Here is a 27,962-nt window from a genome sequence, read left to right as displayed (position 1 = left end):
AAACTATACTCATCCTTTTCTTTTCTTTCGTGCTAGTCCTAGTGTAAGACAAAGATAGCATGATTCTGTCTACGTTTGAAATGAGACAGTCCTTTGACAAACGTATGTCTATGTTGATACGATATTTTTTATGCTTTAAAGATGTAAAAAAAACAACATTAATTTAACATTTTATTGCTCAAAGTTCTTTATGAAATACACTTAAAATTAGTTTAAAACACCTAAAACAAACCTAGTGAGTATTATGACGTAACACACCATCGCACCGCACCAAGGTCATTGTGCGACGCACCCATAAGGAAGAGCGAGAAAGAGATATCGCTGTTATGGCCTTTTATATTCTTTGCTTTAAGGTCTCTCCACACTCGTGCGCTAATCGCGGCGCGAAGCCGCGAACACGAGTGTGGAGTCTAGTTCGCTAATCCACACTCGCGTTCGCGGCTTCGCGCCGCGTAGTCTGGAGCGCGTTTTATACACGAATGGGATTCAATAAAGTATTTGAACGAATTTCCTTTAAAGGGTCTATTCACTGCTATTCACTCTTGGTCAATCCTTGAATGAAATTTCTCAGATCTGGCCTACCCGCGAAAATCGAAATCTTACTGTGTACAACTTTGGGAACAAATCAAATTGTTTTATCAAATAAATTTGGATTACCTTATATAAATACTCTTTGGATCAAAAATCAAAGATCTCGACTGTCAAACCAATGTCAAAACTCAAGTCAAGTTATTGTCAAACTTTCAAAATATTAATTTACCTGATAATTAAATACGAGTGTCTACTTTAATCATCGACAAAATACATGTTATAATCAAAATAAATCATCAAATATAAAACTAAAGGCATGTCTAAAGTAAAATGGGACTTCAGAGATATTTCTGGGCTACTACGAAGGTTTCGACAGTTTCTATTAGGAAGAAGACACGACATACCTAATCTCCACATTCGTTTCCCGCCTCGGTTATCCCCAAGGTCCATCCCAACTCCTAGCATTCCTCGTGGACCGGAGTCCATTAATAAGTACTATAATCAGTGGTACATGGACAGAAGCGCTAAAGATGGAGTTAAGCCGCCAATTGTGGGACCTTTGGGCGAAGGTCCCGCGTACCCGTTGGACTGTACGAAGACTCCTCAGATTACCAACATTAAACCAACCGAGGTATATTTTTATACCTAGGTACCGGTAAAACGGGGTGGCTTTAGAAAAATTTAGGGTTACTTTGATAGTTTTAAAATGGCTAGAAAATTACCATTATTTAATATTTACTGAAACTGTTCGTGTAACTAATAGTTAGATATTGGATATTGATGGTCACCTACTGTAAAACATCCTGCATAAAAATAAATTATGGCTTAAAAACTTAAATTTCAAAGTCGTCCCTACATTTCAAAGCCACCCCGCTTTACGGTACTATGTAGTTAACATACTTAATATTGGTTCTTACTTTGTAAATTCACAATTAAATTCAGAAGCGACCAGCACAGCACGATTGTAGGTATATTTCTGCATCTCAACCGATGTCTGTCAGTCTTGGTTTAAAAGCGGTTGCTGGGAAAGACAGAAACGTATTATGTTATGTTACTTACATCCCTGTGCTTCCCTGTCATTCTAAGCATCTATCTTGATGCTAAAAGCGTCCGACGGCTGTGACGGCTGGACTGGTCTAATATCACGATCCTACAGGTTGCAAGGTGGATATTATCCAAATTTTTTGAATTTATTTTATTGGGAAACAAACATCTTACAATTTTACAAAATATAGAGTAATGTGACTAAGATATAAGCCAAAATAGCCAATTTTCAGTCATCTTTTGCTCAAGCGTTTATCCGGTCTAATACTCAGTTTCTGCTTCGGAGTCATTTTCTTGACGTTGCTTTATGTCTTTCTTGTGGTGTCTGGTGAGGTGAAGTTCGCCTGCCCCCAACCCCCGTCGCGTCGGGCCATGGTGGTGGGACGGCCACTCCTACTACTTGCCTATCACACTACGTATCATACTAGTACCTATCTTACCGTACCCTTTTCCGAGGTTGCCTAGTCTTTCTTGTGTCAGGTGAAGTTCGCCTGCCCCCCAACCCCCGTCGGGCCATGGTGGTAGGACGGCCACTGCCTAGTGTTTGATAAGTTCCAAGTCAAAACGGTAAACGTAGGTAGTAGGTACCTATTTATTGTTGTTACCCATCGTTTTCTGGTGGGCAACAAATCAACAATGAACCCGACTAAATGTCATATAAGGTCCCTCCACACTCATGCGCGAATCACGGCGCGAAGCCGCGAACGTGAGTGTGGCGTCTAGTTCGCTATTCAGGTGTTTTTGGTATGTTGTGAGGAATCTGTTTTTAATTTCGTCGCCTTGCGTATGTTTTGACCCTCACGGGCGCATGCATGTTTCAACTTTATAATATTATTGTATCTTTATATTATGTGTCAGGTAAAGTTCGCCTGCCCTCCGACCCCCGGCACGCCGTGGTGGTGGGATGGCCACTGTTACTACGAGTGTACACCGGAGAAGAAACCCAAGGAGCCTGTGAAATGTGATCCTCCTCCCGATCAGTGTGCTAAGTGTTAGCGATTAGGTACGATTCATTATTGTTGTTATTGTAATGTCTATCAAGTGCCTATTCTAATAAATTTATAATTTGTTGAGGCTAAAGCTAACTATAACCTACAGCGTCTAATGTATAGTATAAGTTGGTATAGGTGACGGTCAAAGTCTCCAAATATATCGTAACACACTACCTTACCATGGAAACAAGGACGTATGGTAGGTACCGATATACTTGGCTACTTTGGCGTTGCTAAAGTTCGTAGCTACATACCTACCTCGGTAGGTAGGTATGTAATAGCTAATAGGTGCAAAGTACGTAGCTAAGACGGTTCTTAGCTACGTACTTTGCACCTATTTTAATGGAATAAAATTAGGAGTGTCAGTTACCTACGTCATATTTTGATAAAAAACCGGCCAAGTGCGAGTCGGACTCGCGCACGAAGGGTTCCGCACCATTACGCAGAAAACGGCAAAAAATCACGTTTGTTGTATAGGAGCCCAACTTAAATATTTATTTTATTCTGTTTTTAGTATTTGTTGTTATAGCGGAAACAGAAATACATCATCTGTGAAAATTTCAACTGTCTAGCTATACGGTTCAAGATATACAGCTTGGTGACAGACGGACAGACAGATGGACAGACGAGGAGTTTTACTAATAGGGTCCCGTTTTTACCCTTTGGGTACGGAACCCTAAAAAATTACATTTGTGATGACATTGCAACACTTTGTCATTGCAAATCGCATGTACAGTTATGTTGGTCCGACTCTATCTATTTGTATGTCTATGTAGTGATGGTATTAGCACGTTCACTGTCAGCGCGTTAACGTTACTGGGCTATAACCGCGAAAATCGAAGTTCGTCAATTGCGGGCATTTTTCTCTGTCACTCTAATTACGTCTTAATGAGAGTAAAAGAGAAAGATCCCCGCAATTTGCGAATTTCGGTTTCCGCGGTAGACCCCCTGACAATGAGTGTAACCGATGACAGTGACACGGGAAAAACCGTACGTAGCGCTTACGAACAGAGAACCCAACTAACGAGTCGCTGCTAAGTAAATATGTTTAAAACCTTTTGTAAATAATGGCTGAAAGTAATGAATTGGTCACGTCAAATCCTATGAGACATTATTGTGCGTTCATTTTGGGAGCGTCGCTAACAAGGTTAATAAATGTGTAGTAATTATTTGTGTCACTTTTATGTCACGTTTACGTAGGTCAACTACTTACCATCAGCTATTTCGGGGATATTGTTAAGTACAAGGATTAATGTCGGCCATGTTTTATAAGGGAAATAATACAGGATGTAACAAAAGTAGTGGGGATCCGTTTAAGGGCATATTCGGTAACGTTCTGATTAGGAAAAAGTAGAGGAAAAAATTTTCTTGACGAAAATCTGGTTGCTTGACGCGGAGATCTGATTGAGACATACAAAATACTATCCCAACACTACGACCTTAAAGATTTCCATAAGATGCTAGAACGCAATAGTAACAACCGTCTGAGAGGTCATCAGTATAAGCTGGTGTCTCACAGGTCCTACAATAATCCTCATAGACACTTCTTTAGCAACAGAGTGGTCAACGCTTGGAACAAACTCCCAGGGGATGTAGTAGCGGCCCAAAGTGTCAATGAGTTTAAGAATAAATTAGATAAGCACAAAGCAAATTCTACTCAACACTGAGAACTTGGTTTATGACTCTGGATACAGGCATTATCAGTTGTTTAAACTGCCTGCCTGCATTACAAATAATAATAATAAAAATAGTTTTTAACCTTTGTGTCTGGTCGTCGCCGTCGACGGATACGTCTGGGAGGACATCATCATCATCATCTATTCTGGAGGGTCGGCCGACTTGGACGACCTGCCCTACTGTGGGCTGAAATTCGGCTCTCATTGACATAGAAACCAAAGTTTTTATTTTCAATTATTTTTTTGATTGAATTAGGTTTTGCCTAGCATTGTTATGGTAACTTTTTTCGCTGCAATTCAGCCACACACAAATGGGGATGGGCGGCTAATTTATTTCTACTTGCATTGTTTTAGTTTGTTAACTACTATTAATTTTAATTGATTTTATATTCTGATGTTCGATTCTATTTCTTATTATTATTACAAAAAAACGATCATTAGGTATACGATAAGTAGTACAAGCTGAAATGTATGAAGTTATTACCTACATATTTTTACTATGTAAAAATTGTATGCATGAGATAAATAAACAAAACTATTACGGTTTGTTTTGCAGTTGTTGAAAAAAAAATTTTTTTTTTCCTGATCCATAATTTTTTTTCGAAAAAAAAAATTATAACTCGACATTACGCCAAATCGTCCCAAATTCAAAAGTTGCCATAACAATGCTGGGCAAAACCTATTTAATAAAAAAAATAAAAAAGACAACTTTGGTTTCTATGTCAATGAATAAACGAATTTATTTATTACAGACAACAATTAGGTCCACATATTATTAATTTTAAAATTAATTTACTTAATCTGCACGTTCAACATCTTAGTTTACTAATAATAAATATATAATCTATGATAAATATATAATGTACATAAAATATAAATGAGAGAAGAATTTCAGAAAAAAAAATGCGAAAATTTTTCTTCTACTTTTTCCTAATCAGAACACGATACTGAATATGCCCTTCAACGGATCCCCACTATTATTGTTACATTTGAATGTGTTTTTATTTTCCTTAAACATGACCAAATACAGAAAAAACACCCCAAATAGGGTTCACTTATGACAAGGGACCCGGACGTGCCCACGGTTGGATGCCAGACCACTAGACCAATATTAGTTGACCTCCAATTTCTGAAGATGTCTACAGGTCACAGGTCCGGTTATACTGGAACTGGTTTACAGGTTATGAAAAGGTTCGTAAATAGACAGGCGACATCGTGTTAACTGTCACAGACTACAAAACACTAGCCATGGCAGATACACCACTTGAAAAAAAAACTGTATGCTCCCGTACCTATGATAGTTGTTAAGATTATTTTATTTAGTTAGATTTCCTTGTTGTAAGTACCTACCGTAGATTCTTGAAAAATACTGGTCAAGAAAACTTCATTTAAGTAGGCACTTACATACTTAACTAACTTAGCGGTTACACTCACGTGTTTTTAGTCACTCGCGCGACATGTTTCGGAGAGCCTCAGCCGCCGCAGTACGTGACGCCCATCCGTCGTGACCGCTACTCACTCAGGCACTGTTAGTGCTTGAAAATGGAGACCTAGGCTCTCCGAAAGATGTCGCGCGAGTGATTAAAAACACGTGAGTGTAACCGCTAAGTTAGTTAAGTTAATATGTTTCACGATAGTTTAAATTCGATTAGGCACTTACATGTATTGAGTATATTTTTATACGTGTATTTTGTGCGATAACGTTGATTTTATAAAAATTCATTATCTAAACTACGTAGGTAGGTAATCACTTAATGTTGTTCAGATTATTCTTTTTTTTTTGCTTTTAAGAACAACGAAAATTCCAATTTAACTATAAAACTTTCGTGAGACGAGCATATTCTCGTATAACAGTATGCCCGTAAATATGCCTAGAATGCCCGTTAATTATGTAATCTGTCTGTAGTCCGGGGCGACTCTTTGCAATGGTAATCGCGACCTCCAGCCTCCACCGACGGCATAATTTCGTAATATACTTTCATTTGTATTCCCGACAGATTTTTCTTTTGTTTTTATCCTCATTTTCAAGGGCGCTCATTTGTTTATTATGGGATCGGAATTATTACTTTCACTAGGTAGAGCATATTGGCACCAAATAACATATTGGCATATTGGTGAAGGTATTCACGCTGTCATGAAAGACACTCCAAAGAAAAACATATAGTTTGAATCAGATTCTCATTTTAGCAAAATTTTATTGTGTATTAGCGTTAGCGCTTCACGAATTACCTGGGCCAGGCCCGTGGGTGCAACGTGCCAATCGTTAACGCTCTGTGGCGTAGCGTAGTGACGATTAGCACGTTGGCTAGGCACCCTGTTCTCTCCTTGTAGGCCTTGCCCTCCTTGTAAGGTACCTACTAGGTATATTTTTATTGCACATGCAAATTATACAAAATTAACAAACATTTAGTTTGCTTGGTATATTTACCAGTTAGGTAGGTAGGTACTTACAATAAATCGGTGGCGTAAATAATACCCATAGCAAATATAAAAAGATAAGGTGGCAAAAACTTGACGCTTCTTTGGAATTGGTTACTTTCCACGGAAGCGAACATTTTTTTTAATAGTGGACTTAAAAATCTTCTAAGAGCGTTGAGAGGGATTATATCGAGAACATTTTTTTTCAGTTAGGGGCTTGAAACTTCGTAGTTTGTGAAAGACAAATTTCATGACCGTCCCTATTGATATCTTTTGCTTCATAATGTTCTATGCTCATGTAAAATATATAACCACCAACATACAAATCCACGCGTACGAAGTTGCGGGCAACAGCTAGTCGTAATATAACTATACATGTAAATATAAATTTTGTAAGTATACCTAAGGATTTAATAAGACATGTCCTGCTCGTCAAAGTAACGCGTTGTCATAAAGTTTAATCCCACAGTGCAGTAGGCAGCTGAGCACGATTATGGGCAATAAGTCAGGCGGAGGGACTTTATTCCACACCCGAGTCGAGACAGAAAAGCCAGTGTCACACTGACCTCCATTATCCCAAGAACTACACATCACAAAAGGTCAACATGTACTGGATATTGGTAGTTATTGAAAAGTACGCTGAGGACGTAGACAGTCGTCACAGCGCATGAGCGGCCCGGCCAGTCCAAGCGTCGCTTGCAGTAGACACGCACGCCGCGCCGCGCACCCATGCAACGTCGAGACCCCCTAATAAACCAAGGGTTTAAACCCCGCTATGGATAATTTTATAACTAAACATATTTGTTTATAGTGTGTGGGAATTATAGTGACTTGACTTTATTATTAAAACTTGTGAAGATGAGACAAAACGACGATCTTCCTGAAAGGATAGCCCAATTCAAGGCTGATCCTGAAAAACTACGACAGGCCAATGAGTTTGTAGACCAACTTATACAGCAAGCTAAAAAAGAGGCAGAGCTTAAACAAAAACAGAAAGAGCGAAGTAAATTCGTAAGTATCAATGTATATTTAACCACGTAAGGAGAGGGGGGTAAGTGTGAGTAGCAGCCGTAGATGCTCGGCTTCGTCAAATAGCAGCTTATTTTGTCACCACACTGAATCTAGACTCCTGAGGCCCTACTGCGAAAAAAAATCGAAATATCTTCATCTGTGGCTCTATCGCTCGAATATGCAATGCCATAGAGGCAGATAATGAATTTTTCGATTTTTGCAGTTAGGAACCCTGACTACGCATGCATCATCTCTATACACATTTCGATCACAATAGTATTTTAGTCACGTTTTCAATTTCAATTAATTATACATATTAGTATCTCTCATTTCTGATGGATTTAAGAGAAAAGCGTAAAGATACAGTGCAGCATAAAGTATTAAAGTATTTGTAACCTATTTAATGGAAAGTAAATGCATGGTATTAATTATTACCTATATAAAATAGCTGTGTCTGCCTATAATAATTATTTGAGGAATTATGTTTATTTAAGAACCTCTTCCCTAATTTGGAAGCCTGAAAACCACCTATCAAACCCTCGTCAAATGATAAGATAATTACGTACGTTATCTTATTTATTATATTTACTATGCAATAAACATATATATATATATAATATATATATATATATGTTTATGTTTGGGTATATTCTGAATAAACATTGAAATATTGTCTTTACGCGCACTGCATATTATTGCAGTCGCGAGATGAGTTCTTATCAAGAGATATGATGGATATATTGCGCCTAAAATGATGAATGAGAACAGTTAATAGAAAAATCTGTTGGTACGAAGTTGTCATTCTGATAAGGTATACTTAGGTGCCGGCAAACTTCTTAAACAAATTACCTTGCCTGTAAGTTCGTTTAATCCTATGTATCTTTATTTGCGCGGCAGAGATGGAACAGTACAAAGTTAGACTGTTGTTGTTAAGAGTCTGAGAAGAGAAGAGTCATGGCATGTATGGAGCTCAATTCATTCCACGACTCTTCTCTTTCTGAACAGACTACACTGTAGTACCGTATTTCTAACCTTGCCGCACAAATAACGATGGGATTACAGACTAACAGCATCTTACTGGCAAGGTTATTTGTTCAAGAATTTTGCCGGCACCATACATTCATACATTGGGATAACTTCGAAAGTGGGGTCACTGAAATTTGCAAATATCTACTAAACTAACAGAACTTTCTTCTATACCATACAATAAACAAGATACTTTGGTAGCAGTAGCGCAAGTATTGCCAAAGTATGCAGTAATTCTGGTTTAGTTTTCTTTATAACTTATTAACGTATATATACCACCTAACCGTTCCCGGTCCGGGTGCCCACAAAGTTGGGTCATGAAGCTTTTTATAGGAGTCCGTGCTTCCACTATGGGTTTACAACTTCACGGTGGTAGGTAGGGTAAACTCGCATTATTTGGTGACACGCCTAATTCGGTAATGCAAGTTTTGAAGCATAACACCGAGGAAAGCTACTGAATTAGGGCCTTTTAAATGGGCCTCACGGCAAAGCCGCCGAAGCCGTGAAGCCGTGAGGTCCCATTTAAAAGGCCCTAATTCACTAGCTTTCCTGGGTGTCATGCTTCGAAACTTGTATCACCGAATTAGGCGTGTCACCAAATAATGCGAGTTTACCCTAAACACACTTGGACGTGTGACTTTGTCATGTCATTTTGTATGGGGACAGTGAACGTGTTAAACGCGAGATGTCTTATCAAGAGATATGAATGAATATTGGGCCATGTTGATCGTTATTAGGCCGGCCGTATCAGCGTGTTTTGGTGATCGATGTCCATTCAACAACTCTGGCTTATCTGATAAGCTATTCGTTTGTTTTTGTTAACGAGTTTGCCCGACTAGAACGGAATTTGCATCTATGCTATTTGCTTCGTTTACAATGGGCTAGTTTTCTAATAATTTGTACCTATGTTATTCAGAAAATAAGCACTCTACAGATGCAGTTTTATTACCTTAAGTATTTCGGTTTTTTTGACACATAGCGTAATTTACAGCCGCAAACATTTAGCTAAAAGGTGTTAGTAGTTTTTGAACAATATCAATATCAATTTGCTCCTTATCAGTCTAATATCAGCAGGAAAGACAGAGCAGTTCGTAAGATTAGTGGCAGTACTTTACTCGTAATATGAATAGTATTTATTTATTTATCGTATGGCTTCGTTACATGTCACACAGACCAGACCATCGAACACATAGTCCAATGTCCCCTCACAAAATATATGGGCCATGTGAATGACTTCAATATCCTGGCTGAAGAAGCGGCGGCGGCAGGAAATTACCTGAGTAGGGCGAAATTTTAATTTTAAGTTGTTAGTATAATATAAGTATTCTCTAAAGTTTTGTATCCAGTGACATATGAATAGTAGATATTTGGTAGTTAATATTAAGTGACTAAGTAACTACCTATCTATTTGTACAGCGAGCTGCAAAAATACAGTGAGCTGCGAAATTGCATGGATAATTATGAATGAATTCATTGATAAAGTCGCCATATACTTTTGCGGCTGATACCCATAATGAATGGAATTCATTCATAAAGTGGGTATCCACTTTTGTAGCGTGCTGTACCTACTGTACCTAGTGGCTAATTAAAAACTCGCGTACCTACTATTTTATTGGTTGATCAATTTCCTAGCATCATTTATACGAGTTTTTGCAGATATAACCGTTAAATGCGAATTAAAATTAAACGTTTTCCCGTGTATTTTCATTAGAGCCGGCAGTAAAGTTTCGAACCAACGTGATACCGCGATGAGATGCACAATGGTTTCCCATAAAACTGATGCTAAGTCTGAATTTGATAGTCTGCCACGGCGGAACTAGCCGAAAGTACAAAAAAAATAGCCACTTCCGGTGCGAAAAAGGGGGGGTCATTTAACCCATCTGATACTACAATAAAAGCTATGGCATCAGTTAGAAATTTACTGGTAGATACAGAAAAGCGAAATCTGCCAGTATGATTCCTGCCGGAAGTGCTTGGCATACGCTCTCAAAGGTGACCATCAGGACCCCTAAATTAACCCATCTGATACCAGCATGAAACCAATTCCAGTCGGTAGATATGAACCTTCTCTTCAGGAATATATAAGTCTGCCAGGGCGCTTTCAGCCGAAACACCTTGACATACGAGATTATGTGGCGCAACATCCGTGGTACCCGTATAACCCGTATTTTGGAATTGTACATATTACGGACATTTCAAATACTGCAGGCTTATTAATTTATTACTCTATGCTTATATTTGTATATTATTACGTTATTAATAACACATATTTATAATAAATTAAGTTAAAATAAATTAAATAATGTGATTAATATGATTAATAGTCATTGAATTAGCTATATGAATCGTTTGTCTTTGTCTGTCATTTTGACTTATGTATTTGTAAGAAAAGGATAAAACATAATTGAACTAATTCAGGCTCGTAAAGTTTTACGAATAAGGGGGTATTAGTATTCATAGCTAAATCAGGCTTGTAATGCGACATAAAATGATTTTTGGTGGTTTCTTTTACGCTTGAGGCGTTTTTTCACCTATTTGGTGTATCTAATCACTATCTTATGTAGGGGAGAGAGGGGCATGACGAGTAAGACGGGGTAGCGGCTTTATATGGCGACACGACTGACCAACCATCAGAATCCCGTTAACGCATGACGATGCGTCGCCATCATAGCAATCAGTTCGCACAGTGACCGGCTAGACAAATGGTGTCGTTAATTATTTATTTGCAAAAAAACTGTTTTTGTCATATTCCTTGTTATTTTTAGGGTTCCGTACCCAAAGGGTAAAAACGGGACCCTATAACTAAGACTCCGCTTTCTGTCTGTCTGTCTGTCTGTCTGTCCGTCTGTCACCAGGCTGTATCTCATCAACCGTGATAGCTAGACAGATGAAATTTTCACAGATGATGCATTTCTGTTGCCGTTATAACAAACTATAACTAATTGTTTATAACACCTGTATTCATTACCTGTAATGCACAATTGATGAATAAATGATTCTAAAAACATAATAAAATAAATATTTAAGTGGGGTTCCCATACAACAAACGTGACTTTTTTGCCATTTTTTGCGTAATGGTATTATGGTACGGAACCTTACGTGCGCGAGTCCGACTCGCACTTGGCCGGTTTTTGTGTTTTATTTGGTTTGCGTTTGTTTCCTTATTATCACCAGCACATATATACTGTTAATTTATTCATATGGCCCAGCAATCACGCCAACAGCTAAGGACTTGTTTGGTTTCAAGTACGGTTTATTTTACAAAACACTTTCGAATTTCATTAGGCACATGGGGCAAGATGTGGTACATCTTGACGGCCGTAGTTTTAAAGTGATAAACTGATGAAGAATTGCGGATTTGAATTTATTTATTCTTCAACATCAACATCAACATCAAACATTTATTCAGCAAATAGGCCACAGGGGCACTTTTACATGTCAATTTTTACAAACAATAAAATTAACAAGGGAAGATGGGGTACATGTTAGCTGTAAACACATTTTCCGTCTCTCAGACGACTTAAGAAATAAAAGTAAAACAGTTCGTGAGAAGTTATCAGGCGATGGACCCAAAAGCCAAAAATTTAAGTTTTGTTTAGGCCCTAAATATAATATTTATATGAATCATTCTTATCTTGTCCCGTAGGGGTTCCCCATCTTACCATACTTGGGGGGCAAGATGGAGAGAAGGCACTTTTGGCCATTTTAATTTATTTTTAATTTTATTATCTAACTAGAGAGTTCCTAGTAAGTGTTGATTATGAAAGACTGATTACCAAAGATAAAAATAAAAATAACAAAAACTTAAAAAAAAATAGCATTTTCAGTTTTATTGGACTTGAAACATTAAGTATCCCGTCATGCCCACCTCTCCCCTACATTTCTTGACGTTGACGCAAAACTGACGTAGTTTAACATTCAGGGTGTTGTTTTATAACACTACAAATTGAGATAACTAAGGTCTGTTTTTTTATTCCGTAGACTAAAATGACGTTTCATATGTAAGACATGACATTTCTTAGTACCACATGAAATGTCATTTTAGTCTACGGATTACGGAATAAAAAACAGAATATAATCTATTGGAGTCTTAGTAATAGGGTCCCGTTTTTACCCTTTGGGTACGGAACCCTAAAAATGATTTAAATGTTCATATTTGGATTATTGGTAAAAATCGTCCTTGACGTTGAAAATCCTGTCTTTTTACACCCGTTTACAATAAGTATGTAATAATAATAATTTTGTTCATTTTGGTAAATAAAGGATATTGTAATTTGAAATTATTGTATTATTTATATATAAGGTGCTAACAAATTAGCTACAGAAATTTTACGAGATGGTTGGTACTTTACACTAGAACAATTAACTTTTAATAGAAATTAAGAAAGTTTCTCATAATTTTTATTTTATTTACCGAACAAAATAAATAAACTATAATTCTATCTAAAAATAATCATCATGTATTTAACTGCTTGTTTGTCTTAAATGTCATTGTCAACGTGTCATTTGATTTATCAGCGTGAAGTGGCCAGTTAAGTTTTATATTTAAAAGAGGTTTTAGAATCTGTTCAATGAGGTCTCATTTAATTATCTCATTAACAGAGTTTTTTTACAAAGCAAATTTGTTTTCCAATTTTCTCAAAATAATATCATAAAACCTATAATGTTTCATACTTACATATACTTCAGGAGCCGAGTACTATCAACTGTAAAGATATCGGTAGCTAATTTGTTAGCACCTTTATAAGGCAAACAAAGTAGTACAAAGCCGTAAGCAGGTAATAAATTAATGCCCAAATTATATTGTGTATATTAATAAATTTGAAATATATGTTATTAATGGCATAACAATATACAAATATAAGCATTAGGTAATAAATCATAAGCCTGCAATAATTAAAATGTCTGTAATCTGTACAATTCCAAAATACGGGTTCCAAGGATGTTGCTCACATAATCTCGTATGTCAAGGTGTTTCGGCTGAAAGCGCCCTGGCAGACTTATATATTCCTGAAGAGAAGGTTCATATCTACCGACTGGAATTGGTTTCATGCTGGTATCAGATGGGTTAATTTAGGGGTCCTGATGGTCACCTTTGAGAGCGTATGCCAAGCACTTCCGGCAGGAATCATACTGGCAGATTTCGCTTTTCTGTATCTACCAGTAAATTTCTAACTGATGCCATAGCTTTTATTGCAGTATCAGATGGGTTAAATGACCCCCCCTTTTTCGCACCGGAAGTGGCTATTTTTTTTGTACTTTCGGCTAGTTCCGCCGTGGCAGACTATCAAATTCGGACTTAGCATCAGTTTTATGGGAAACCATTGTGCATCTCATCGCGGTATCACGTTGGTTCGAAACTTTACTGCCGGCTCTTCTACCATTACCAACATCAGATTGCCTGGAAACAATTTAAAACTTGTTTGCCTATAGTAACAGTAATTGCAGTAATCGCTGCAGGTCAGTCACGCTCACGCACGCACTGCAGGCGCAAGCAGGCAGAAAATATATAGTATATAATAGTTACGTATAGTGGCATATCCTTCACTTTTTCATTCCAAAGTCAGTGTAGAGTAAAACCACGGACTCTAGGTAGGTGTATGTATAAATATTATCACTGACATGATCCTTAGACGAATGTTTGTAGGTATAAGTACTTATATTATTCTTACTTTACTTTTTGTAAACTGTTCTCTCTATCTATATGTACATATGTAAAATTAATCCCACCATAAACATCCCACCTTATAAAACAAAGTCCCCCGCCGCGTCTGTCTGTATGTAATGCATGTATGTATGTTCGCGATAAATTCACGATTTTCATGCGGTTTTCACATATCAATAGTGATTCTTGAGGAAGGTTTTGTGTAACCCGTCCGAAGCCGGGGCGAGTCGTTAGTTTATAATATTTTATTATTGTAGATTTGTAGCCAGGCGCAAAATTTGCGTTCCACACTTGGCGCCCAAAGGGAAACTAACACTAGTTTTATGAAGCAATTTCACGTACATTTCATCGTTTGTTTGCGTTAATGTGAGATTTTACTGCCATATCGGCTATTTAGGTTAAGATTGTTTAGGTTTGCCTTGTAAAACGTATAAATTTACAAAGAATGCTAGCCTGCGCTGGCACGTAATTTGGCAGTGTGTCAACAAAGCCAGCTAACAAATAAGATTTTTTTATATAAAAAAAACATTATTGATACTAGCTTTTTTATAGCCGGCAGTACTTTTCTTTCAACAGGCAACTAATACGCATCGAGACAATTTAACCTATTTGGTTTCTTTAAAATAAGTTTTTTTAAATTAGGATGTTTCCTGTACTCCTAAGCCAACAATACCTTGGCTATACCTACCATGTTGACAGCGTAAAAAAATGGTAACATTATCCAAAAGCGCGGCTCTTCGAATTCCCAGAACCTGTCGATATTAACTGCCTTGGCTCTTCTCTTAATTTATTCCTTGCGTATTAACCCAATAACTATTATTAGATTGCAAATAGCATTAAAGAGCAGTGGAGTGCTCTTTGTGCAAATTAAGCGAATGCCAGTGGGGTCAGCTTAATCAATCGCAATATGATAAGCAGGCCAATTTTAACGTACACTGACATTAGAATAATACCTGTCTGAATCTTAATAGGTACTTATTTAGTTATTGTCCATTTCGCTCGTACTTAAGTGTGTATATTGTTGTGGCGCGGACGAGACGCACGATAACTAAATAACATGATTCAAATATAATTCTGATGTCAGTGTATTTTGGCCTGAAGGTTTACAATTAGATACTTTCTGCCGGCTTGAAATTGTGCATTAACTTATTAAAATGTGTCGTTTTCAAGCAAAAGGTACCACATTGTCGCTTGCCATAAGGACGCTCTGACAGGTTTTTCGTATAAAGATACAAGCAATTTTCGTCCTTATGGTAAGCGACAATGTGGTACCTTTTGATTGAAAACGTCACAAATTATGCTTACTTACATATTTCCCTATGCCTAGGTATACCTACTATAGGTACTATCGCGTGGAGGTCACTTAATGGGTTATTTGATGAGCTGTCACGAAATTTGTACTCTATCAATATTTACTTGTCACCTACCGTAAATAAATCTACTTAAATACATAGGTACATATTTAATATAAATGAGTTTAAAATGGTGCCTAGTTCAAACAGTAATAGCAGTTGACATGACGTGCCGTTAACTACTCGTACCTACTACATGTCTACATCGCAATTAGGTACTTGTTGTTGCCTTGCATTCACAGATCTCACCTACTAGATGGTATATGATTCAGCGATCATTTCGTATATCGTCGCTGCGCGTACAAAAGTCGCTATGTGATTTTTTACGATTTTTCGGTTTTGATGCCATTTTGAACCGTATTTCTATACGCATATGCTCCAAAAACAGCCTGGCGCTTATTTCAATATTTAAGGATTTATCAAATGTAGGTATGTGACGCCCATACAATGAATGCTCTTCCTATAATCGCTAACTGGAATAAATCACATAACTACATTAGCTTATTTGAACAGCAATTACAGACGTGTGCTCGCTATGTGATGCTTGACACATAGTGATATTTTCTACAAGTTTATTTAAAAATGATTAGATGCACTTGCTCCCGATATATAGTTTCTCGCACATAGCTATATTTTTATACTAGTTGCAGTCGATGTTATGTGTCTAGACTGTGCGTTTTACTATACGTAGCGGGATTTTCTTATAACAATCGAGTCTACCGTATATTAAACTATTATCTACCCTCAAGTTGTATACAGGTCCCTACTAAACATGATTATTTCATGTGAAGCGCTAGTGGCCTAGCTGTAAGAGCGTGCGACTTTCAATCCGGAGGTCGCGGGTTCAAACCCACGCTCGTACCAATGAGTTTTTCGGAACTTATGTACGAAATATCATTTGATATTTACCAGTCGCTTTTCGGTGAAGGAAAACATAGTGAGGAAACCGGACTAATCCCAATAAGGCCTAGTTTCCCCTCTGGGTTGGAAGGTCAGATGGCAGTCGCTTTCGTAAAAACTAGGGATTAGTTCTGTTGTCAAGCAGACCCCAGGGTCCCATGAACCGTGGCAAAATGCCTGGATAACGCGAGGAAGAAGAGTTGACCTTAATATTTTTTGCCTATATTTTCAAAAGCCCGACTTTTAATTGATTGCAGGTTTATTTCGGAAATTATTTAAAACTCAACTTTTTGAAATTCCTTAATAATCTTTTTTTTTGTTGACAAAGGCCCTCCAGCTTGGGGAGGCATTTGGATATGTGGGACCTCCTGCAACCATCCTCTCCTAGTAAGAGGAGAAAAGGAGATATACCCACTAAAAGCCACTCCGGCGCTCACCCTTCTGGCCGTTTTCAAGGAGGTGCGGGATGCCTGAGATTCTACTCCTTCCAGCGGCCCTGGCTTATCTTACTCCGGAGTACCCACACCGCTGGAAAGGAGAGTCATTGACGCTTGACCCACTGCCAATCGTGTAGCGCCGTGTAGAGCGGACCCCCACAGCCCGCTGGCCCTGCTAGGGGTTTAGGCGGACAGCAAATTGTGCCCATCTTCTTCACCGCCGTCTGCGCCGGTTCGGGTGCGCGTCTTCAGCTCCTACTCTCACGCTCCGTTTCCGCGGCCTCCTTCCTTGAAATGACGGTGTAGCAGAAGAAGGCAACTGCGTTCCATTTCCTTTCGCTGCCCAACATAGTCATTAATACGTTGCGCAGCGAAACGTTCCCTAATCCAAGAGCCGCCGTCATGGTGCGACACTCTACGGCCCAACGATTGCATTCTTGACTGCAGTGTGCCTCTATTTAGTTCAAAAATATTGACTGAAACAAATTGATCATAAAGTAATAGTTATAATAAAAAAGTACGTAGATTATTAATTCACGAATAAAATTCAATTATATTAACTTACATAGCATTTTTTTCTGTTTTATTGAACGCTCACATCATATTATTAAATAGCCATGTGACGACAAAGAACAAAAAATGTATAGGGTCCTTAACAATTAAATCTAACCATGTAATGGTAAGACACTTAGAGGTTATTTATGACCCAAACAAAACTCGCTATGTGACATATTTATGAAAAAATATTTTTTTCATATTATTAAAACTGAAATATTTTTTCATGTAATTCCTTAATGTATGTTAAAGTGCAAATACTTTTGTCACAAAAATATTGATTTATTTATGTCCAATAATTATCGAAATAAACAGTTTTTTGTGTCTCCTGTAAAGTAGGTTAAAAACACATGGCGACTTTTGTACGCGCAGCGACGATATATTAGGTACTCTCATTTAAACCTATTTTAGTATTGTGAGGGGTGATAGCCATAGTTTAAATTAAAACATTCTTTATTCAAGGCCTAGTAAGCTAACCTAACCTAACACGCACTTCCGAATACCTAGTCATTTAAATCTACTTTGCACCGTAAGTGTTACGCATATGGTGGTGATGCTCCGTCCACGCACCATAGTTCTTTGCCGAGTGACGTTGATCTATTTGATAACTGTGTATTCGATAACAAAGTTAGGTACGCACGACGGACTTTGCCCGTGCCGTGCAAGTTACGGTGTAAGTAACATATAAACAAATATTTATTGGTTGAAGATATTCTTCCTTTCTATTTGACAGTTTCGTTCGTATGCGGTAACTGTAGGTAAAAGTAGACGTTTGACAATTCAGTGACCACAAAACATACGGCACTGTGCAGTGCCACTCATTCGGCTGTCAAACTAGGGGCACGTTTTTTTCTAGACTACCTGTATTACGATCAATAACTCTTCGGTTTAAGTCGTCGTGAATGCGTCATCTATGGGATATAATCTATGCTCGAAGCACAGAAATAGCAGCAATTACTCTTCACCATTGTTCTCATTATTTATAACCGAAATAACCCCATTTCCATTTAACTACTTTGCACAGGCTACAGTTCTGAAGCGTTGACTCTTACCTATAATCTTTTGAATAGTTTTACGTAATTTTACAAATAAGAAAGGTACCTACAGGTATGTATTTCAAAGTTAGCTTGTGCTTGTCACTCTGTTTGTATTTCCATTTTGAGGCATAAGGATGTTTGAGTCAATAAAACACAATTACATGTAATTTTTTTACAAAGTCGCTTAAGGGTCCCCGAAAAGCTCGGATCTCCATACAAACGTAGTTCCGCTCTCATTTTAAAACGAGTAGCTAATTTGCTCTGAAACTTTGTACTTTACAATAGGATAAGGTATATCTATGTCTGTAATTTTATGTAGCCTCAGATACCATATTTAAAAAAAATACAGGGAATTTATGTTTTTCATACAAAACTTGTGTTTGCTCTATTTCGTTTGTTTTATAAACTGGAGCTATATAAACGATATACTTATACTTACTATACTTTATTCTTTCCCGTGCTAATAATTAATATTCCGTATTTTAGAAAACTTTCGATCACACTAAATGAATTGGCATTTTACAATCATTTCACTATTTTTATTACAATTATAAATTGCCAGCTTATGCATTTGAATTTAAATGTAGTAATTCAACTTTAAATATCACACTTAAATGTTTCTGCTTTTGTTTCAGGAATCACAAGACACGGACTCTGGTAAAGTATTTATTGTTTTATTTATTTACTAGCTGTGCCCGCGGCTTCGCCTGCGTGGAATTCGGTCTGTGTCAGTAAGCGGCTAATTCACCCCTAATTTATCTCCCTGTCCCCTGGAGACAGAACTTAAAGTAAAGTTGACAGATGGATACGCTAGAGGACTGTAGTCCAGATAAAATATTTTACAATTAGGTACCTACCACCAAAGATAGATATAACTCCGTAATAGATGGATACAGTCTAAGGAAAAAACGTGCCTCGAAAATCACGAAAATTTGATTCTCGATCAGATGTCGCTACTACCTTTTGCCTACTCTCGTATAGAGGGCGTTGACGGTTTCGTTTGTTATTATTTAACAATTTTAACGCATATTATCAGTGAAAGAACATGGGTCAAAATAATAAAAATAATTAATGCAAATAAAAAAGATCATTTATGCATATTTAAATACATTTTATCGTATTTTAATAAATCTTCATTTTTAGTTTTAAAGTGTGTCGATAGATGGCAGTGAATTTACTGTGGTTACAAAATTTACTATGAAAGTACCGCTCTATAATATTATATCCTCTTTGCTACCACTAAATAAAATTACACTCCAAAATGAATATTTTTTTTGCCCTTATTCAAATTTTTGACATGATTTAAACGGCATAGAGTAGTAGCTGTATATCGAACGATACAGTACCATTTTTGTATTTTTACGTCCTTGACTGTACCTGAGCAAATCGGGTACACTACATAATTCCGAAATTTTTTATTCCGAATTTTAGAATGTCGAATTTTAGAATGTCGAATTTTATCATTCCGATTTTTAAATGCTCGACCCATCAAAATTCAGACTGTCATAATTACGAATGATGAAAATCACGAAGATTTATATTTCCGAAAACCCAAAAAGCCGAATATTGTAAATTCCGAACTACATAATTCCGACTATAACAATTCCGATGGTGGCAAACACCGAATTTAACATTTACGATTTTCAAAATCACGAATTCGGAATTGCCCTTATTCCGAATTAACGTGATTCCTATTTTAAATATCCCAATATTCAAATTTCCACTTTTTTGGCAACTGTTCGTTTTCTTGGGGGGTCGCAGTTCTAACCTAACCTAACCCACTTTTCTGGCAACAGTTCGTTTTCTTGGGGGTCGCAATTCTAACCTAACCTAACCCACTTCTGGCAACAGTTCGTTTTTTTGGGGGTCGCAGTTCTAACCTAACCTAACCCACTTCTAGCAACAGTTCGGGTACGCAGGTTCGCAGTTCTGTCTAATTTATTTATGCCGAATTTTTATGCCAATAATATTTTATGCCGAATTTAACATGATGCGGCACGACAGGTACCCGTAATAATTACTAAAACATGAGTCTTCATTTGAATATCACGGATTTCATTTTTCCGATCTTGTAAAAAACCGAATTTCTGAATACCGAATTATTTTATTTCCGATCGGACAATGATTTTTCGGAATTTAGGAATTCGGAAAAAAAATATTTTCGGAAAAGTGTAAAATCGGAACTTTAAGCTTTCTGTCAAGTGACAACCGGATTTTTAGTTTTCGGAAATAGCACATTCGTGATTTTATTCCATCGTGTTTTTAAAAATCGTAATTTTGATATTTCGGACTTATAAATAATCGGGATTATGAAAGACGTGGTTATAAAAATCGGAAAAACGTATTTCGGAATATTTGGGTGTTCCCATCAAAATCATGTCATCCAAATCGGTCCTCCAGTCAAATCAGTCTAAGCATGACGCCGGCGGCGGGCAGCGTCTGCCCCCTTTTTTTTTTTTTCGGAGTGGGAAATGCATCTGCCCCTACGACTTGTTGATGGTCATAGCGAAGCTGACGCTCAAGGGGACCTGTAGGCGCTTGAAGCGGAACGGGAAATTGCTCGGAATGAGGGGGATACGCGGGATGAACACGGCTTCTCCGGCGCCACACTCCGTTAGGATCTGCGCCTACATATGTATTACGTACGATGTATTTGGGATCACAATCGAACTCGCGCTGGCTTGCCGTTTCAGCCGAAAGCGAAGCGACCTGCCTGGCTAGTGCGCCACTGAGTCTCTCACCGTGGTTTTTCTCAGACTCCTGAGACCGTGCCCCTTGTGGCCGCAATGCATTGCGAGACTTTTTCGAAAGATTCGATAACGCGTTTAAGTCCCAAATCGTTTGACATTTACTGAAAAATGTTTTTTTTTAAAGTACCCACCTTCGTGACCATTATTAAGAGGAAAGGGCACGGCCGCTTCTCCATGCAAACGCAGTCTCCATTTTTTTGGTTAAAAACTACCCTATGTTCTTCCACGGGACTCAAACTATCTCTATACCAAATTTTATCTAAATCGGTTTAGCGGTTTAAGCGTAAAGAGAAATTAAAAAAAGTTTTTTCATATTTTTTGTGTTTTCACTCGGGAATGGTGTCATTTTGATATCATAAATGAATTCGGCATACCCGATTTATACAAAAACGATACCTAACTTGGCCTAGTAGCTAAAATGATATACTTATCAAGATAAAGTTTTTACCCCTTTTTCACCACCATGGGGGATGAATTTTTAAAAACGCTGAAAGTAATCTTCTTGCTTTTTAATATAATAACGTGTTGCAAAGTTTTAAGTTCCTAGCTTAAAATAAAGTTTGCACCCCAAGACAAACTTTCATCCCCTTTTCAACCCTCTGAGGGGTTAAATTTCCAAAAACGTCAAAATGAGTTTTTTTGTAATCCTCTATCATACCTTTCTAAGAAGTTTCAAAGCATTTGTAATGGATTCAAACTTTCAACCCCCGTTTTAACCCTGTTAGGGAACAAATTCTTGAAAACGCTAAAATCACTTTTCCTGTATTATAATAATATGCCCATTATACAAACTTTCAAGTAACGCACTCAAAAAAAAATTGATCTCCATACAAACTTTCAACCTCTATTTCACCTCCTTAGGGGATGAATTTTCAAAAACGCTGAAATTAGTTTTCTTGTATTTAAATAATATATCTTCTTACGAAGTTTCAAATTGCTAGCTTAAAATAAATCTTGAACCCCATACAAACTTTCATCCCCTTTTTAATCCCCTTAGGGGTAAAATTTCTCAAATTTTTATAGCCTATAACCTGGCCGTGGATTTTTTCGACAGATTAGTAAAGTTTGCATCAAAATCCGTTCAGCCGTTTTCATTAGTTGCGCGGTCAAATAAACAGACAAACAGATAAACAGACAAACAGATAAACAGACAAAAATTCTAAAAACTGTTGGAATGTGTTTTGTTATCGATTCTAAGTATCCCGAGCCAATTTTTTTTCGAATATCTTCCATGTACAGACTTTCGACACTCTTCCGCTTTATTATATGTATAGATAGATTGTTAAAATAAATAGTTATTTCTTTTTCTAGCTTTTACCCGCGCGTGGAATGATGTTGATGTTTGATATAATCTATCCTATATATATCCTTTTCCGGGCCTTAAACTATCTCAATACCGTGATATTTATTCCTAAAACAAATCTATTGAAAAGGAGGAATAGGTAAATTAAAATTAGCTATATATCCCAACGTTTCGAACCCTTTACGGCGCCCGTGGCCAACGGGATACTTTTAAATTAATTTTATGCGATATTCCATTCAAATAGTTTCATTAACATATGAGTAAATAAGTACCTAAATACATAGAAAATATCCATAGCAAAAATACTAAACACAATAATTATCTGTAACAAATTCAGAATCTCCGGCTTCGTAACCTGACTAAGGCAGCATTTATACGTCATTATGACGTCAGCGACGTGATGACGTCGCTGGCGTCACTTTGCTACCTGGGGACTGGGGAGGGACTACCGCGAACACCGAAGTTCGCAAATTGCGGGCATATTTCTCTTTTACTCCCTTCCTCTTTCTTCTTCGTTACACTTGTGGCGTCTCCCCTAGCTGTCACTGTCGACATCGTGTCACAAGATTCTAACAGATGGCGTCAGGGAGCTAGAACGCAATTAGCTAGAAACCTACATCGCGCTTTCAAATATTACTTACTATATATACTCCTTCTGACTACCTCTCAGTGGACTTCGGTCCCCATAACACCCGCCTGAAGAGAGTACTCTCTATTGCCCTCTCTCTACCTACCACACACTCTTTACAGAGTAGTCGCGGCCATCTCTTTGGCGGTCTTCCCCGAGCCCTGTCACCAGTGTCACCTCCCACTCTTCCCTACACAACCAGACATTCTATGGATATCCCGTCTCGCCCAGACACATGTCCAAAAGAGTTGAGGATCCGAGTTTTGACCGTAGAAAGCAAACGCTCTTTAATGCCAAGCTCATCATGGATTGAGACGTTGGTCCGGATCTCAGTCCAAATAGAAGTCTGGTCTTTTACTCCAATTAAGCCGTAATTAGAGTGATAGAGAAAGATGCCCACAATTTTCAAACTTTGCTGATTGCGGTAGGGCTTCAGGCAGGGTCATTACCGATGGCTATACTAGCCTAACAATTTACTCTTTTTTTTACTCTCTTTGAGCTTTAAATTAGTTGTTGAAGAGTTGCCTTTGTCCAACTTTAAGGGTTTTCCCTAACCCACAGACTACTAATACAGAAGCAGATACTCCACTTCTGAAAACATAGATTGTGATATCGTGTGTTCGACACACACCTCATTTTGAACCATAAACGTGTTGATAAACCGCCAAATCTATGGGTAATAAAATTCCTTACCTTAAAAACTGTAATAGATGTCATATATTAAAGAAAAAGTGACGAAGTGACGCGATAGCTAAAGACGCCGGTTCGAATCCGGCCTTTACCACTGGAGGGCTTCGTTACTTTTTATTTAATATATGACATCTATTACAGTTTTTAATTTATATATAGTAGTGTGACTACTTAAAACACACAAATCAAAATATTTAATAAAATAATTTGATTTGTTTCTAAACTTGTTCTTTACCTTAAATTAAAATTGTAGAAATTTGATTCTTTAACGTTTGTAGCATTTTTGTCGTGCTTTACCAGTTTCTAACAGTTTGCTGAAGTGAGGGCTCTCGGGGCCGAGCGTTTGGGTCTCAATGTTAAACATTTTAGAAATTCTTAGAAGTGAAGATATCCACGATATAAAGTCCTCTACGGCTACCACCAGTTTGACACTGACATTTACGCTAGCGTGTGCGTAACTTACTTTCAGGCAGTCGTGGTAAGGCTACTCTTAACATAAAGGGGCCCAGCCGGCCCACCCATTACCAGTCCGCCGGATGATATCGGCCTGTCAGTTGTTCGGAACTGTAAAATTTTCGTTCTAACTGACGGGCTGATATCGTCCGGCGGACTGGTAATGGGTGGGCCCATTAAGAGAGGGTGTTCCGGTTAGCTTTACTAAAGGTTATGTTTGAATCAGCCAGTGTTAAGCGTGGCACATCTGCTATATATTATTTAATCTGTACGTAGTTCAGTGCATGAAGCAACAGTTTGCTGCTGAGGACTCTCGGGCCGAGCATGTGGGACTGAAAGTTAAACATTTGAGAAGTTCTTAGACGTAATACACGTCCGCTTGACATAAGAGAGGGTGTTTTATATAACTTTACAATTTTTTAATAGGTCTGTGTCACTATTTTTTTCATGGTTAATTGGGCGTATTATTGTAAGGTATTTTATGGACTGGAATAAAAAAGTTAAAAATTAGAGTCAAAGTCGATGGTTTTATTACGGCACTCAAATATGATTATATATATTATATTTCTAAATGGTTAGATAATATGACATTAGGACATAAACCTACTAGATACCTACCTATATCATAATGCATATAAATAATTATTATACCTTTTGATTTTTATGTTAAAACATGAAACTCATTACCTACGTTCTAATAAGTATGAAATGTTAAATACATACTTTGATATAATAATTATGATAAGTACTTCATTCGAGTGATATTCTCGTTAATTTTGCCTTTCAGAAGGTACTTGTATAAAACCATGACCTAAATAAGATTTTCCTCAAACAATTTTATTTCCTTTGATATTTTCCGCCCGAGTTTCGTCGTTAAACCTTCACTTAGATGTCTCTTATAATATTTCCTTATTTCTTTCTGGTGCTGAATTCATTTCCTGATTTATTTAAATCTTAAACTGGTTGGATATTTGTAGTCAGTGAGAGAAAAGGTTTTAATTCGTCTATTCGCTATGAAATGGGGTTCTTCAAGAACCAGGTATTTAGGGCTCTCAAAGGTTGGCAACGCATATAAAAAAAAAACTCCTCTGGTGTTGCTTAATGTCCATGGGAGGCGATGACTGCTTCCCATCAGGGGCGGCTCGTCTGCTCGTTTGCTGCCTACACATACTATAAAAAGTACAACTTATATTACAATACGTTAAATTTATTCGTTGGTCAAACTCAAATCTTATCTAATCATATTTATAATTAAAGCATTTTAACGACTACAAAGAAGCAAACAGTAAAAAAGTGCCGTTTTATACCTATTCTTTTATACATTTAATAAATGTTTGTTGTTAAAAAAAAGCGTATGCCAAAATTAAAAGGATGCCATAAGCAATTTTTTATACATATATGTGTCGTTTTCAAGCAAAAGGTCGCATTGTCGCTTGCCAATAGGACGCTCTGACAGGTTTTTCGTGTAAAGATACAAGCAATTTTCGTACTTATGTTAAGGGACAATGTGGTACCTTTTGATTGAAAACATCACATATATTACATATCGGATTGGACAATATGAAAACGCTGTAAGAGTATTCTTTGTAAGTAGCTATTTAGAGACTTTAAAGACGGTCACCCTAAAGAAAGGAGAGAGCACATATATACCAGAGTGAAAACGCCCTAACACGCAGGCCAATTCGAACGTGCACCTGACATTAAACCTATATTAGATTGATGTTATCATATTTGGGTGCCTAGCCAAGGTGACAGTCGTTTGCGCTACGATAACGAAACGTTGCTGTGTCTCTCTATCACTCTTCCATATTAGTGCGACAGTGACAGTTGCGTTTCGTTCGCCACGGAGCGTAAACGATTGGCTTGTTGGCTACGCACCCAGCTGTTACGTACCTGCCATTCGCGCGTTCATTTCACTCAGACTTGTCCTCACTTATTGCAAGCGAGACGCCCGCGCGAATAACAGCAGACAGAATAACTGATTATGACTCCAATATCATTCTTAGCGACTGCGTAAAATCACTCTCGGCTCGCAGTTCCTCTGCGTAAACTCACTCTCGGCTCGCAGTTCATCTGCGTAAACTCACTCTCGGCACGCAGTTCATCCGCGTAAACTCACTCTCGGCACGCAGTTCATCTGCGTAAACTCACTCTCGGCTCGCAGTTCATCTGCATAAACTCACTCTCGGCTCGCAGTTCATCTGCGTAAACTCACTCTCGGCTCGCAGCAGTTCACCCCAGTCGCACCAATATATCGTACCCCTAGTGTAAATTTAATTCGATAACGTGACTTACACGTTTGCGTTAAGTGTCACTTTGTATGGGATTTTGAGTTTCCAAAACGTCCCGCTTGACGCGCTGTTCAAAATCCCATACAAAAATAGACACAAACGCGAGCGCTATCGACTGAAATTTACACTATATAAGAGGTTCAGTGTGAGATGCACTGAAATTGTAAGAGTACGGGGTACGGGTTTCATTGAAGTAGATAATCCTAGCGTCTAGTATGCGACTCGTAACCCCACTCAATCCTTTTCAAAGCTCGATCCTTTCAAGGAACAAGGATTGGAAAATGCTTCGGTACGAAAGCTTCTAATGCCGATTGTAAAGGTTCTTATGTGGAAATCTTTTCATGTGATTTGTTTGATATGAAGAATGTGGGCTTGACGTAAATGTCTCAGTACTGGACAGTGACCCAATAATTTCCACTTTCAAAAAGCATTATCACTGGTCTTTGTAGTTTTTTCTTCTTTCTATTTGTCTTTATACTTATATATTAGATCGTCTAGACAGGGTAAAAGCTCGCTAAAGAATCGTAGACAACAGACAACTTACTCCCCCTTTTATTTAAAACCCCTATAGGGAAAACCTCTATTGTCTACACAGAGAAATGAGACAAACAGAGATAAGTAAATATAAAAGACTGTCTATTACCATACAAATGCGTGTTCATATAATTTTTAGATACACATACACCAATGAAATGAAATGAAATTTATTAATAATGTATGTGGAGAATGGGTTACATATTAAGCTCTTAAATTGCTACTCTAGTATATAGTCTCACAAGACTATTTTTTCAGGCGTACAGTCAAGGGCATAAATATATATACATTCCCAAAGTTTCAAAAATATGTGTACGTTCTTACATCTTAAACAATAAAGTCGTGTTCACATATTTTTGAGCCATTTGTCTGGATCAATATTGCCTTCGACTGTACAATACATTTCAGGACGACACACACAATGACATTGTATAATATCGATTTAAAATAATTAAAACTAACCTATTTAAGTTAAACTTAACTTATTTATTTAAATAAAATAAAATAAAAGTTAAATTGACATGATATAGTTTACATTTTAAAATTATTAAACATAAGAAGTGTCATTTAGAAAACCGTTTATACTGTTATAACATTTCTTTATGAGCCATTGTTTCTAAGTACTTAAATTTATTAAAATTAACGGTTTAAACACGAATAATAAAACCT

General features: G+C 37.4%; 2 protein-coding genes and 1 long non-coding RNA gene across 3 annotated transcripts in view; all 3 read left to right on the top strand.

The window, feature by feature from the left end:
• The window catches only part of LOC134748746 (uncharacterized), a 129,684-nt gene that overhangs the window by 83,146 nt on the left and 18,576 nt on the right, over nt 1–27,962 (top strand). The window lies entirely within an intron of this gene.
• Nucleotides 771–2,618, top strand: LOC134748891 (uncharacterized). The gene is made up of 2 exons (XM_063683722.1): nt 771–1,162; nt 2,434–2,618. The coding sequence occupies exons 1-2, from the start codon at nt 848–850 to the stop codon at nt 2,569–2,571; spliced, it is 453 nt and encodes a 150-aa protein (XP_063539792.1). The 5' UTR covers nt 771–847; the 3' UTR covers nt 2,572–2,618.
• LOC134748738 (uncharacterized) overlaps nt 7,295–27,962 on the top strand; it is a 29,572-nt gene continuing 8,904 nt past the window's right edge. Inside the window, exons 1-2 of the mRNA XM_063683514.1 lie at nt 7,295–7,672; nt 19,280–19,301. Coding sequence (XP_063539584.1) covers nt 7,520–7,672; nt 19,280–19,301 — 175 coding nt within the window. The 5' untranslated portion in view covers nt 7,295–7,519. The remainder of the gene's footprint in view (nt 7,673–19,279; nt 19,302–27,962) is intronic.

This window comes from Cydia strobilella, chromosome 17 (genome assembly GCF_947568885.1).
Source record: "Cydia strobilella chromosome 17, ilCydStro3.1, whole genome shotgun sequence".
Classification (NCBI taxonomy): domain Eukaryota; kingdom Metazoa; phylum Arthropoda; class Insecta; order Lepidoptera; family Tortricidae; genus Cydia; species Cydia strobilella.
Note: the sequence above shows the minus strand (reverse complement) of the source record. Positions and strands in the feature narration are given on the sequence as shown.

Coding starts and splice junctions, on each gene's coding strand:
- LOC134748891 (XM_063683722.1), top strand. CDS start 848: ATGTCTAAAGTAAAATGGGACTTCAGAGATATTTCTGGGCTACTACGA. Junction 1,163..2,433: donor CCAACATTAAACCAACCGAG/GTATATTTTTAT, acceptor ATTATGTGTCAG/GTAAAGTTCGCCTGCCCTCC.